At 38.7% G+C, this 14,848-nt stretch overlaps 1 protein-coding gene across 4 annotated transcripts in view; it reads right to left on the bottom strand.

Moving 5' to 3' along the window:
- Positions 1-99: 99 nt before the first annotated feature.
- The window catches only part of Npffr2 (neuropeptide FF receptor 2), a 51,482-nt gene continuing 36,733 nt past the window's right edge, over positions 100-14,848 (bottom strand). For all 4 annotated transcript variants that reach the window (XM_031342979.1, XM_031342978.1, XM_031342977.1 and 1 more), the window contains 2 exons: positions 12,988-13,087; positions 100-8,837 (listed from right to left, as the gene is read on the bottom strand). In XM_031342979.1, coding sequence (XP_031198839.1) covers positions 8,012-8,837; positions 12,988-13,087 — 926 coding nt within the window. In that variant the 3' untranslated portion in view covers positions 100-8,011. The remainder of the gene's footprint in view (positions 8,838-12,987; positions 13,088-14,848) is intronic.

The following is a 14,848-nucleotide window of genomic DNA, read 5'->3' as shown; positions in this document are numbered from 1 at the left end:
AACTGGGAAAGGAGAAATTTACATGTAAATAAAGAAAATATCTAATAAAACAAAACAAAAAAACCAAACCAAACCAAACAAACAAAAAGAAACACTTCATAGAAAACAAGAGATTTTTATTTGGAAAGTATTTTTATTTATATTCATTCTAATTCATAATCATGTAGCACAATTTTTTTATCCAAGGTACAATAAGTATATTAGAGTATCATTTTGAAATTGATTTGGAAAAATAGACTTGTCCTACCAAAATATAAGGTATGTGAGGCAAAGTACTGACATGTCAACACTGTCCAGTGCTTTATGGCATAGGCGCCATCTGTGAACACATGCTCTTATACCTGCACAGATGAGCACACTGATGCTTCGAGAGGCTAATCCTCTCACACATAACCATGCAGCTAGCAATGAACAATATATCCTGAATTTGATGGAGAGAGTGAGTTCCTTACACAATTATGCAGTTGTCAACAACCACACAATCTTGAATTTGATGGGGAGACTGATTCCCTCACCCATAGCCATGCAGCTGGTAACAAGCAGTGAACCTTTGATTTTATGGAGAGTTTGGGTCATTTATGCAACCAAGTAGCTAGCAATGAAGGGCAAGTCCTGAATTTGTGATTTGTACAGCCTCCGAATTTCCCAAATCATCATGCTATCTTTTTATCGTTGTTAACCTTTTGACAGTTCCTTTTCTTAACTGATCTCTTTACTTTAGAATTTTACATGAAGAACATACAAACCATCAAGTTTACTAATAACACAGTTCTCAAAAATACCCTCTGCCCACTGGCTAGCACCAGCTAAAACCTTCAGTTCTCAGTAACTGCAAAAGCCCTCTGTTGAATGGCCAAGTTCATTGTTAATGTGTTTCTCAAAACAGGATACAATCCTGCCAAACTGTACCAAAGATCTTCTTTCCTCCAATTAACTGTAACAGTTCTTTATTTCCTTCTGAGCCTTTAGGAGTAGCGCTTCTTACAACCAGATTTGTTTTTTTAATCAACTAACTTTTTATGGCCATGTATCCATGTTTCAAAGTAATACATATACTTGTCTCTACTATGGTGGTCATTTCCTTCTGTTTCCTTCCACATAGAATTGATAGTATTGCTATTGTAGACATTAACAACTTTCCACTAGTTTAGTGGCTTAATAAATGCATAATTTTACTAACCTGTAGGTTTTAAATCCAGCAAAGATTTGACTGGGCTAAATCCAAGGAATTTATAAGGCTCTTTTCCTTTCTGGAAGCGCCAGAGAAACACACGTTCTTGCTGTGGTCATTGGAATGGGAATGTGCCTCACAGGCACATTTGCCCACTTAGTCCCCAGTTGATGAACTGTTTGGAAGGATTAGAAGGTGTGACCTTGGAATCTAGCTTCTTCTGCCTGCTTGAGATTTACCTTCCCCTCCTCCAACACAGCTACAGTGGCCTCTGAATGCCTAGTTGAATGACTTGAAAACTCATTTCTTATTGGTCGACTTGTCGAAGCAGCATACTCTGCAGTGCCACTTTCTTTTAAAATGAATGTATTTTAAATGGGTTTTCATTTGTGTAGGCTGGAGCTTCCCACAGGTGGAGTCTTGTTCTCAAGTCATGCTATTATCTTCATTTGAAAGGCGCAGTTTCTCAGTAGCGACACTAAACTCTTGAATACCCATAGATATTTCTCTGTATCTACTTTGCCCACAGCTTGACTTCATTTGTTTATTGATTTGAGATGAACCCTCCCTCTGTAGCTTAGGTGGCCTGGAGCTTACTATGTAGCCAATAATGAGCCTGACCCCATGGCAATATGCCTGCTCCAGCTTTCCAAATTTAGTATGCACATTCTCCATTTATCAAATGTTCCTTTCCCACATCATTCTGTTCTGCTTTCTGGGCTAGATTCTCACCAAACACATGGCTAATAGCACTGCAAAACAACTATACCAGGGCTTGAGGGTTATTTTGAGGGTGTGCACAGAAAGGAGCCACATTAATGGGCATAATGTAACACTAATGTCCTCTAGCAGAGTTCCCAATACAGTCCTATTTCTCTCTAAAACCTCTTAGTCACAGTCTGTGTTTCCCTCAGTATTCCGGTCTTCAAACTTCCATCAAAATGACCCTCTTAAACTCTGCTCTCAACATTCTAGTCCATAGCTTCTGTAGGGAGCAGAGGAAGCCGTGGGTGTGTGAAGTCCTGCATGAGTGTATATTTGTTGTCGGCATTGCCCTTTTCAGGACTCCAGTGCTCAAACCCGCGAGACATTTGGCAAAGCCAGACAATTCTTTATATGGGGTAGGCTTATGAGGGGTAATAAGGTTCTCCTTGGGAGTCTGAATTTCTATGAACAACTGATCAGGGTGTTCAAAAACTGTTAGCTGCAGCTTCCTCTGTTTGCAGCCAGAGATTGCTTGCCTACAGTCTCTCCTACCAAGACTAGTCAACCTCATGTTGAGGTTCCAGGTTGCAGCTGTTAGAGAAGCCCACCTGAGCCTGGCTTTACTGTGCCTGTATTTATATGTCTATCCTGTCTTCCTTCCCTCCATATCTGTAGTCAGAATTCCAGGATCTAAGCTATACAAGACATGGCAAGCTTCAAGCTGTTTCATACTCCTTTCACATACCAGTTCCAAAGGCTTAAAACCACACAGGCACATTTATCATAGAAATTACCCCACTTCTCAGTACCATTTTGTATATCAGGTGCCTTTGTCATCATTGTGATTAAAGTACCTCATAGAGCGCCTTAAGATAAAAAAGGCTTATTTGGGCTCACAGTTCCAAAGGTTAAAATTCATCGTGGTAGGAAAGACATGACGCCGAGAAATGCTTACTCCACAGTAGCAGGTCCTTGCTGCAGTGTTTGTTGACACCTTGTTGGGTCAAGCAGCAGAGAGCATGGGACAAGAAGCAGAAATGGATACCATCCTCAAGCTTTCTTCCCAGCGACCTACTTCTGCTACATAGCCTATAGTCTCAAAACTCTCTAAACTTAACAGGACATCATGCTTTATGGGACCAAGTATTCAAACCTATGAGCCTGTGGGAAACATTAACTACTCAAACCATATGCATGATACCATATGCATAATACATTCTTACCAAATTGATTAGAAAGAAACGTTTTCTAGAAAATACAATATTTGAGAGCATATGTGAACAAACTGTCTTATACCACAGATGAATATAATGTGTTTCTAAAAAAATGAGATGGTATTTTATAATGAACATTAAAACAAAAAGAAATGCATTTTAGCTAAGCAATTTCATTTCTCCTAGATCTATTCTGAGTTTCTGCAATATTCTCATTGTTATGAGATTTTTACATAATCACACACTTTACAAATTAAGACTTTGGTGACATTTCCAGCTACAGAGACACTTAGTACCTAATGGAATGACATTGAAATTAATAAAGTATTTGGGAAACTCAAACAACATAGAAACATATCTATGATATATTTAACTAATAAAACAGGTATAAAACATGTCATAGAATCATATCCTTATTAATGAAAGCATGAACATGCCCCAAAGTGACAGAACAGTAACTGCGACATGAAAATATCATAAGGAATGACTTTCATTTTACTTAATTTGCATTTCAGGATTACCTAATACTTCTATTGCATTCTGGATTTCTTTCAACAATGGAAAAGAAAATATGGCTTGTTCATAATTAATAAACAAAAAACATAAGGTATTTATAACTGTTCAATTTATTTCTCAACAAATATTTATCATGCATCTATGGTAGGCCAAATGCTCTCTTAAGGACCAGAAATAAAATGAGGTATGAGATAAAAATCTTAGACTTACATTTACTGCCTGGTAGAATGTAGAGATATTACACAAGTTTAGAGGTGAAAGTTCAAGACAATTAGAGATAATGAGATTTACAATGGGGGAAATAAGCAGGAGAGATTTGAGCTGAGACCTGTAAGGAAGAGGAGCCAGGATATGAAGGGAAATGGGATGAGTATAATAGGCAGGTGAGGAAACCAGAAACCACAGAGGACTCCAGAGAGAGGAGCTAGCCAGGCAGCCAGAGCAATGGGGAGAGAAGAGCTAGCCAGGCAGCCAGAGCAATGGGGAGAGAGGAGCTAGCCAGGCAGTCAGGCAGCCAGGCAGCCAGGCAGTCAGGCAGCCAGGCAGCCAGGGTGGTTTCCACAGCAGCGCAATGGTTTCCAGAGGAGGTCAAGAAGTTGGTAAGGACAGAAAAAGTAAAGACATGTAAGTGTTTTTAAACACTTGGGTCTTTTCCAAGTTAAAATTATCAACAATATTAAAAAGCAAACTGTGATGTTTCTGCTGTCATGAAGTGATCCTGTCTTAAAAAAAATAAATAAAATTCTTCCTGCTATTGTGGACTGATATAGCTAAAACACAAAAGGTAAGAAGAATAAATAGACAAAACTAACTGTAGAAAGTGAGTCAAAAAGTCAGAAGAAGAAATATAAATTAGAAACAAAGAGAAATGGTCAAGTGTACTGGCTTGTAAGTAAAGCAGTGAATTCAAATGTGCTCTCACTTCTTAGAGTAAGAAGTTGAGGAAAACAGCTGAGTATCTACGGAGGCTGCTCTGAGTGCTATGATAGAGTGCGGGCTGTGAACAGATTCCGTCATGACAAAAGTATAGTAAAAGCCATAAGTATTTCAAGGGTGTCTGTCTCATCACTTCCTCTATTATAATTGCTCACCTCATCATTCCTCAAGGGTGAGTCCTCTGCTGATGGACATGCTGAGCCTGGGGCTGGTTAAAATAAATCTTTAAACCAGTGGTTTTCCTTTATGAAAGGAAAGACATATGTAACTTATTCTGTTCTGTTTACCACCTGTAATTCTCCAGAATTCCACAAATAAAAGCTGTTTATTGTACAATCAAAAGAATAGCTATTTAAAAAGGAGTTAATAATGAGTTCAAAACAAACTCACAGTAACACAGGATGAGTTAACATTGGGGAAAAATGTTAAAATTTTTTTTGAATTATATCTACTGACTTCCCACCTTTTTTTTTTTTTTTGAGATTTTAGGAACATGGACTGTAAAGATAGTTCAGTAGTTAAGGGAGCTTTCTGCTTTTCCAGTGAACCTGAGTTTGGGTCCCATCATCTACATTAGGTGGTTTGTAACCAGGTATTAATTGGAACTTCAGGGTATGCGACAACCTTTTCAGGTCTCCATGAAGGCACTACATACATGCATCATGACCCTCCTACAGACATTCAAGCATAACATATTTTAAAAAAAAGAATTTGGCAGAACCAGAACTCATTGCTGCCTTCTGAAAAATGAAAACACCATAGACCTCAGAGTACCTTGTGAGGCTTAAAGTATATTTTGAAAATTGTTTTACATGATATTAAGAATATTGTACTATTATGTTATATTATTATAACTACAATCAAAATAGCAATGGTTTCCACATAGCAAGTAATAACTACTCTGCTTTTTATTTTACAAGCTTGTCTCTCCCATCACTTGATATTCACAAAATAGCAAATTCATAGCAATTCATTGTGATTAAAGCCTTGCAAATGCAAAAAAAAATGTATCTATACAAAATATATTTGCCTGAAGTCTTACCCTGGCAGATGTGATCATACCCTGCCATGATTCCATAATCCAAATAGTACTAAGGTTTGGATATTTTAGTGTCCTCACCTTTGCTGCTCCCATATACTCTTATCTGGACATCACCAATAAGCTGGAATAAGGATGAAGTTTCTTGCACTAAGAATGCAGGTAGACTTCTTGAGGGGGGCTCTTTGGGCAGATGTTAAAGAATGGTAACTCAGGAAGTTGAAACAAAAAAAAATAGAAAATAAAAAGCACACAACAATCTAGGCTAAACACCTAAGTTTGATAAAAGTTTATAAAATATTCTGTCAGAGATATAGAAAGTAGATGAGGGTCAGGCCTGGGATAGCCTGGGGCCTGTACATGTTTAAAGGAGTGTCCAAATGCATTTTAGAGTGAAGAACAAATTAGCTATCTACATAAAGAAGATGATCCTGCCAACTGTCAAAAGAGCTGAAAGCGCAAATCCTCAGCAGGACACAGAGTTAACAGCAGTGAGCACCACAACTGTTAAGGAAAAGCCAGTGAGGAAATATAGCTGCAGACATACAGGAAGGTGGGAGTGAGGGCTTTGCAAGTGTTCTGAGGACTAGCCAGCCAAATGTCCATCCAGGTCGCAATGAGCAAGGCATAGTCCCTAGTAAATCATTTGTAATGTTCAGTTTCACTAACCATAAGCAGAATTTTAATAAACCAAGAAGAAAGGGTGAAATTCCTAACCTAAATGTTTAAAGGATTGGCCACCCTGATGGCAGGAAGGCACACACCATAACTCAGTTCAGATCAAACTTCAATAATTAACTCTTGCCAGACTGTTGGAAACCTTTCAACTTGAACTACACCAATGACTGTAGGACATGCTATTTCAATATCCAGAATTTATTTTCATTTGCCAAGCAAATTGTTTTGTTGTAACGCCCTACTTCCTGGGAGCCTATCTTACCCCAGATGAGCTTACCACTTGAAGTTATTACACCCTGCATGGTGGTAATAGGGAGTTATCAAATCTTATACCTTAATGCTAACCTATTAATCTGTGTGTGACATTTTCAAATATTGGTTCCAGTAGGAAGTTTGAAAAAAGAGTCCTTGCTCTGTCTATATGCCAGGGAACTCTTAGGATAACAGCTGCCAGCTCTGATGTCCCTTTTTAAAAGAGAAGAGGAAGAGAGGGAAGTGGTGTTCCCTGCCACCTGCTGCAGTATGTAAGAATTTTGTCTTTTGCTTGGACATTCTGTTAAAATGAAAATATTGAGAAGCCAACAGTCATTTAAGAACTTTCTTAGATGTATTTAATATTTATGTTTATAATATGTTTGCCCGTGTGGGTATATCTGCCCCACATCTGTGCCTGGTACCTGGAGAAATTAGCAAAGGGTTTAGATACCCTGGAATTTAGGTAATGGATAGTTGTGAACCACCACGAGGTGGGTAATGGTAGTCAGTCATCAAGAGCCACGAATGGGCTCGACTACTGAACCATCTCTCTAGCCCTAGCAGCAACTTCTATTGAGTATTATGATTTCTCTAACTTTATTGTTTTCAAAGAAAAAAAACCTTTTAAATTGTAAGAAATACAGTTTCCTTTCCGTGGTACTGTGGTTCTATCACACAAAGTGAAGTAGCTAGGGACATCATTACTGATGGGCTTCTAGCATCATGCTTTAAGAGTAATCAAGATTAATCAACAGGAACGAGAAATCAGTAGCAAAGACTTCAGGTAACACAACACTTTCCTTCAAAGGCTAGCCCATTTCAAAAGCAGAGCACATTATTTTCAAATACAAAATCAATTATAATTGACAAAATGTACTTCCATGCAAAGTATAGCCAGCACAATCTAGGGAGATATGTGTCCTTCTGAATCAGTGGTTTCTAACTTGCTAATGCTGCGACCCTTTAGTATAGCTCCTCATGTTGTGGTGACCCCCCAACCATTGAATCATTTTCATTTCAAACTTCATAACTGTAATTTTTCTCCTGTAATGAGTGTAATGTAAATATCTGCATTTTCTGATGGTCTTAGGTGACTCCTGTGAATGGATCGTTTGATCTCCAAACAAGTTAAGAACCACTGTTCTAGATAGGCAGAGGATGGATAACAGGAGGAAAGGTGGATGGATAGAGAGACAGACAGATAAGATGACAGACTTACAAAAACAAACACACATGCTTGGTTTACTTGACTCATATAAAATGAATGGTTAAAATGGGAATGGTCAGACTTTTGAAACACTTCAGGCAAACATGAAAGTTTCTGAATATTTCATGTACCATAAGCCTGGTTAGAAAGACCACTTTCCTACTTTTATTTTTGACAAAGAAGGCTTTCAGTAAACGTTTTCATCAGAATACAAGAAATGAAAAGCCACAACAAGCAACAATATTTAATGCTATATGACATCAGGCAGAACTAGGGTCCACACCATCTTTTTAAGCCTCAGTACTGTTAGTAGCTTCTCCCATTTCCTCCATCAAGGATTCTTGTGTGGGATTGTCTGCACTTTTTCCACATCCCAAATTTTCCCCACCTGGGATTTGAGATGCCGGTTCCTGGACCAGCAGGCCAGATGTGTTTATGACTATGTTGCATTTAGCTCTCAGGGCGTAGGTTTCCTGGGAGTTAGCTTTCTTTTGGCAGACCTGGAAAGCATCTTGGAAACCATTGCGAAAATTTTCATTAAAGAATCCATAAATGATGGGGTTGACACTGCTGTTGCAGAAGGCGAGCCAGTGGGCGAAAGGGTAGACGTAGATGTTGATGATACGCAGTTTATTAGGAGACAGATCAGCATAGTCTGACAGCATCATCAAGGTCCACAAGGGAAGCCAGGAAAGGATGAAAAGGAGGGCCACGATCAGCAGCATCTTGATGACCTTCTGTTTCTTCTTGGATACATGCCACTGTTCTGGACGCTGCTTACCTGTGCAGTGCACTGACGTCTTGAAGAGGGAAGCCCCAATCCTTGCATACATGATAACAATGAGGGAGAGTGGAGCCAGATAGATGGTGGCAAATAGCACCGTGGTATAGATCCTCCTCATTTCCTGTCTAGGCCAGTCCTCCCGACACCAGTAGACTGTGCCCGTTTTATTGTGGGAGCTGAGTCTAACACGGTAGTATTTTTCTTCTTGTACATGTAACATTATTGCAGATGGAGTCATAATGGTGATGGCCAGGCCCCAGATGATCACAATCGTGACAAAGGCTGTCTTGAAAGTGAGCTTTGGCTTAAAGGGGTAGACCACACACCGGAATCTGCAAAGAGAGGTACAGATCAGTGAGGCACTGCATCAACAAGTGTGAGGACATCCATTTACGTTTTCTTCGAAAACACAGAAAGTTAGCACCTATGGTAATGCAGTATGGCTCGCTGACTTATGTAACTGACAAAAGATATGTTTTAATTCAAAGTAAAATGAATGCTGTTTCATTTCATATGATCTCATGAATGCAAAGAGCCGCTCAGATGCTATTCATGAGAAAAGGTGGTAATCGTATCACATTGGAATATATTGAATATTTTCTATTCATCTATAGACAGCCCCTTAAAACTGTGCCATAGACTTAGCCCCATAGGCTTGCATGAGATGTTCTTTTAAATATAAAATTAAAATATGAAGATGTGGATTCAGAAAATGTTACCATTTTGTTTATTGTTATGCATTATTTCGACCCAGGCAGTTGGTTGGCAGAGTGGTAGGTTCAGTAGACAGCCAGATCTACTGTACTGCAGGAGAGATCTCATCAGTAGCAATCCATGAGCCAATTCCCCCTCAGATACTTAATGTTCCCAATATTCCATTTCTGTGCTTGGTCATGGAATGCCTTCTGGCTAGTAGACATTAACAAGAATGTACATCTGGGCTGTCCTTTTGGATGCTTCTTCTGAAATTGCAGCTTCTGGGTTCCAAGAAACTTAAATTGGATGAGAGGCACATGGGAAAAGGCCCTGGGGAACATTAGATACATCAGTCTCAATTTAATTCACAGTAACACTGCAGCATGAGTGATCTAGGCAGCAGGAGACTGAGAGTGGTGCTCACTCAGCCCATAGAGTCACAAGAGTAATAAATTATTAATGTCTTACACTAAAAAGTGGTTTTAGATATTTCACAGTTCTATGGATCTGACAAGCATCATTATGAAATCTGATGAAGACCCTCTCTCTACTCCCTGTTGAGCATGGCAATTCAAAATCTGTTAAGGAGTTTTGCTGCTTTTGTTATTGTGATTCTTATTATTGTTAGATTGCATTATGATGAATTATAAAAGTATGTGCTCTTATGTACATTATCATCTTAGGTCTCATCACCTATTTATATATGTTTTGTTTTAGTGAGATTCTAAAGCAGATTTTCTTACTTGGCAGACAGATATGCAGATAAAGAAAGTAATGGCTGAATAGAAGTTCCAAATTAACCTCTGTGACACATTGCACTAAACAAAGATGTGATAAGACTGTTGCTGAAGTCACCACATACCTTACATGCAAGATATAGAGAAGTGAAGCTAGAATTGAGCTGGAAGCTTTCTCCCTTCTGGCTAGCTTACATAGTACCAGATGGAGCTCTGCATGGTTCCAGAGGCAGTTAGGACATAAACCTTCTCACTCAGCTGTGAAGATTATTAACCAGTCTGCCAGGCGAGATGTGCTCATTGGGGAAACTGGCACAGCTGTTAGGGGTGAAACCAGTTCCCCTATGGAACTAACTTTGAGTCTGCTCCACAAGGCAGAACCCTTGCCTAGAACCAGTTCCCCTCTGGAACAGATTCTGAGTCTTTTCCACAAGCTGGAACCTTGGCTAGTACTCTACACCAAGTCAAATACCCTGCCTGACTAAAGAGGTTGCAGGCTCAAAGGAGAAACCTATTACTGCTGCTTAGCTAAAGTGAAATAGCATCAAACTTCCTTTCCTTTATTTACAACCTCAGACAATGGCTATGCTCAACCTTACCTTTAGAGAAGCCCCTCTTCAATGAATGTTGATTAATGCAGATAGTCATAGCTTCACAAGATGCTAAGAATAATTGATAGTTGAAGACTCAGACCTAAGAAGATATTTGCTTTATCCCTTTAAGGCTCAGGAGATATAAAGACTGTGAAATGCCATCTTCAAAGGAGAAATGCTGTGATATGGCCACAGCAATCGTGAGTTCACAGCAGCTATATCTAGTAATATTGGGCCTGTACAAGTTTGACCCATCCAGTTGTGAGTTGTGGATGGAGAGGGGGCCCATGGGGCCATACGACTTACTGCTGAACATATTCTACTAACATATTCTGGAAATGGGGGGAGTTGAAATTCACTTGTGTACCCACTGGTGAGCCTACAAAGCTCTAAGATAGTTGCAAAGCCATGGTCACATAAACAGCCTCATTAAACTCTATGTGAGCCAAAACAAAATAGCATGTCATAAGTATGGGGAAGAGATTTGTAGAAAAGAAGGAAGGGATGCTGGCATTGGTGGGAGCAGAGATAAGAGAGGCTATGAGAGAGTCATCAGAGGGAATCATATGCATGTATGAAATTGTCAAAGACTAAATGCATTAGTAAAATAAGAGTGATGATTTGATAATTATGGTGCAATGTTGGTACCTTCTCTGGATTATTAAAAATGAAATGAATGAAACTAAAGTTATAACTGTGATAGAAATCTCAAATATATGTTGCTTTGGTAGGGTGTCTATTGCCATGATGAAGATGATGACCAAGACAGGGCATGGTGGTGCAGGCCTTTAACCCCAGCACTCAAAATCCAGCAGCAGATGGATTTCTATGAGTCTGAGACTAGCCTGGTCTACTTAGTTAATTCCAGTCCATATAAGGTGACTTACTGAAACTCTGTCCCAAAAAATAAAACACAGCAGACAAAAGATCATGACCAAAATCAATTCAGGAGGAAAGATTTATTTCAGCTTATAGTTCTCAGGCCACACTCCATCACTGAGCAAAGTCAGAGCAGGAATTGTGGAGGCAGAGGACATGGAAGAGTGCTGTATCCTAGCTTGAATCTTCCTTTTTTTTTTTAATCATCCCAGGACCACCTACTAAGGGATAGTACCACATCACCCCCACATCAATTATTAATCAAGAACCCCTTCACAGAGATTTGCCTACAGGCTGGCCTCATGGAGACTGCTGCTTTTTTTTTTCAGTTGAAGTTCCTTCTCAGATGACTAGCTTGTTAGCTTGTGAAAGGTTGACAAAACACTACACAGGACATATGTAAAATGTACAGTCAAAAAGTCAATAACCTGCTGGAGATCAAGGCGCGGTGCCATGCAAAAGAATAAAACACCTTTGCATTCATTTATTAAGTAACCTCATTACATTTTCAAGCATTAAAAAGTGGAAGAAAATACACAACATCCTTCAGAGTTCTTCAGACAGTATGCTGTCTTACAGTAAACATTACATCTGAAGCTGCTGTGCTCTTGGCAGCTCTCCATATTCACTTATCTTCCTGTTTGCAGAGGCATTCTGAAGTTGCTAATCACCCCTCATGTGTATGCATTTCTGATTTTCCAGCATTAGTCTGAATCTGGAATGTTTTAGATTTTACATCACAACACCATATTGTGTGTATTGTTGTGTAATCTCTCCAGCAGTATATGGTTTTGAAATGTACACAAATGGAATCATTGACTTATGCAACCTAGCTTCATTCATTTTAATCTCTCTAACATTACCTACTAAAAACCATCATAAATTGCTTGATTTTAATCTCATTTGCCTTTGAAAGTAAAGAGGGCCAATGCTTTTTTAAAAATTTTTTTCAAGTATCATATCAGAAATACTGCTAAAAGCTTTTAAGGACATTTAAGTACCAACTGTACATGGAAGTAAAATAGTTAAACTTAAGGTTGAAGTAGAAATGCAAATGATAGTACAGCTTTCAGTCACTGTAGAGAGCCCTACCGATTATAGAACATTTACTTGTAGGACACCTTGTTTTTAATGTGTTTCTTAAAAATGTGATGTATATTTTGAGTGAGCACACACATACAAATCATGTATCTCTTACCAAAAAAGTGATGTGGTTCATAACGACAAACATGGAAGGCCCAACTGGTCATGTTATATAACTTTTGCAAAGAGGAAAAACAATGTATCAATGATTCTGAAATTAAATACCCACTTGGTTTATATTCCCGAGCTGTAACTGCAAGGAAAATATTAATCCCCTTTGAGAACTGAAAAAAATAGGTGTAATTACACGAATTATGTAATTATTTTCTATACATTCAGTGAAGCAATAATTGTGGGGTGGTGCCCCTTAGGTGTAGTAATAGAAACAGGTATATAGTTGTATGAGTATACCCAGTACCATTTAGTAATGGCAACAAGCTGTAAGAACTAAGTCATTAACTCTTTCTGGGACTCATGGTTTGGAGCCAACTTACCTGTCCACAGCTATTGCAACCAAAGTGAAGACGGAGGCCGCGACTGAAACCCCTTGCACCAGCCCACTGATCTTGCACATGCTGCTTCCAAATGGCCATCCTGGGCGTTGGAGAGAATAGATTTTGAGACAATTATTTTACCTTGCTCTATGGCACATATTAACAAAAGGGAAGAAATGAAAGCTGCCATGGAATAATGTATGACAGCACTTTCAGTAATTCCTCCACACAGAATGAACTTCCTCAGTGCAAGTCTTACACAGTATTGCTTACATCCTGGGTACTATAAGAAGTGCTTCACTCTTGCTACTGCATTTAATCCTCTGGAGAAGATTCTGAATGCTCTGTTCTCAAACTTGTGGCATCTCTATACAAGGTAAAAACCATAAATATACACCTTGCTCCAATCGACTTAAAAATATTTAAACCTAGGAAAGTTTCCAGAGTGCAAATCATCAAACCTTATGTTGCAATTCTTTAAATGAGTGGTTTCAACCTTCCTAACTCTGTGACCCTTTAATACAGTCCCTTATGCTGTGGTGATCGAACCATAAGATTATCTCCATTGCTACTTCATAACTTAATTTTGTTACTGTTATGAATTATATGTTATGGTCTTAGGTGACCCCTCTGAAAAAGTTGTTTGAACCCCTCCGGGGGGATGCAATCCACAGTTTGAGAAACATTGCTTTAAATGACTAAAATAGCCAGAATATTAATTTACTTATTTATAAATACACTCTATAAATTATGAGGAACTTGGAATTACATATGATACAAATACACACAGTGCATGACTCACATGACAGTTACTTCAGAATAATGGAGACTCCTTGGCATGAACAGCAGTCATCTATTTCAGTTACTTACCTAAACCTCAGTGTCTAGGACATTTCTAAGAGAAGTCAATAAAGCTATCAAAGCAGTCTGACCTTCTGAATGCTCATTTGCTATTTAACAACAACAACAACAACAACAAAACCCATAACTTCTCCTAAACACTGGTTTTTAGATCTTAAAAGTCTATTTTCTTAAAACAAAACAAAACAAAACCATAGATTCATTTTTTTAAAAGTTATTCATATCTAATCTCAGCACAAATACCACAAATGAGCATATTTTAACAGCACCCTATTTGAATTTGCCTTTTATGATTGTTTCAACTTTGCTTTCAGAGGCAAGGTCTCACCATCTCCCTACTTCAGCCTCCTAGGCAGTCTAGATCATAAAATTAGATTCCTTGGTGAGTCTGTTGAACACATAGGAATTCCCACTAAGTGATCCTTAACACTAAGAAAGCCTCAGATATGAATTAAAGGGAATGTGAGAAAGGACTGTGCAATAGAAAACTCACACAAAAACAGAATAAAGATGTTACCAGTAATCTCAAAACTATGAAATGAAAGTAAAGACAGAAAAGATAGTAAAGATACAGAAAACAAACAAAAGTAAGGCTGAGTAACTTAAGACAATAAAATGGAGGAACTCAGAGGAAAGTTGAGAAGACCCTTCTCTTCCCACAGTGCTTGGGGTTGACCCCAGGTCCCTACATAGGCTAGGCAAGCATGCTGACACTGAGCTATATACTTAACTCTTGGATTAAAAGAAAGACATTATTATTTTAAAGTCATGAATATGAGTGTGTCTATGTATAGGTATACACTGGTGAGTTCAGGTGCCCACAGAAGCCAGAAGGCGGCATCCAATCTCCTGGAAGCTAGAGTCATAGTCATGAGACAACCAACAATGTGTGCTGAGAACTAAAACTAGGTCCTCTAAAATGGCTCTTAACCGTTAAGCAAACTGGCTAGTCTCAAATCCTTGGAATTTGGGTATAGCAGCTTTATGTAGACCACACTGA

Source organism: Mastomys coucha, unplaced genomic scaffold (assembly GCF_008632895.1).
Source record: "Mastomys coucha isolate ucsf_1 unplaced genomic scaffold, UCSF_Mcou_1 pScaffold22, whole genome shotgun sequence".
NCBI lineage: Eukaryota > Metazoa > Chordata > Mammalia > Rodentia > Muridae > Mastomys > Mastomys coucha.
Note: the sequence above shows the minus strand (reverse complement) of the source record. Positions and strands in the feature narration are given on the sequence as shown.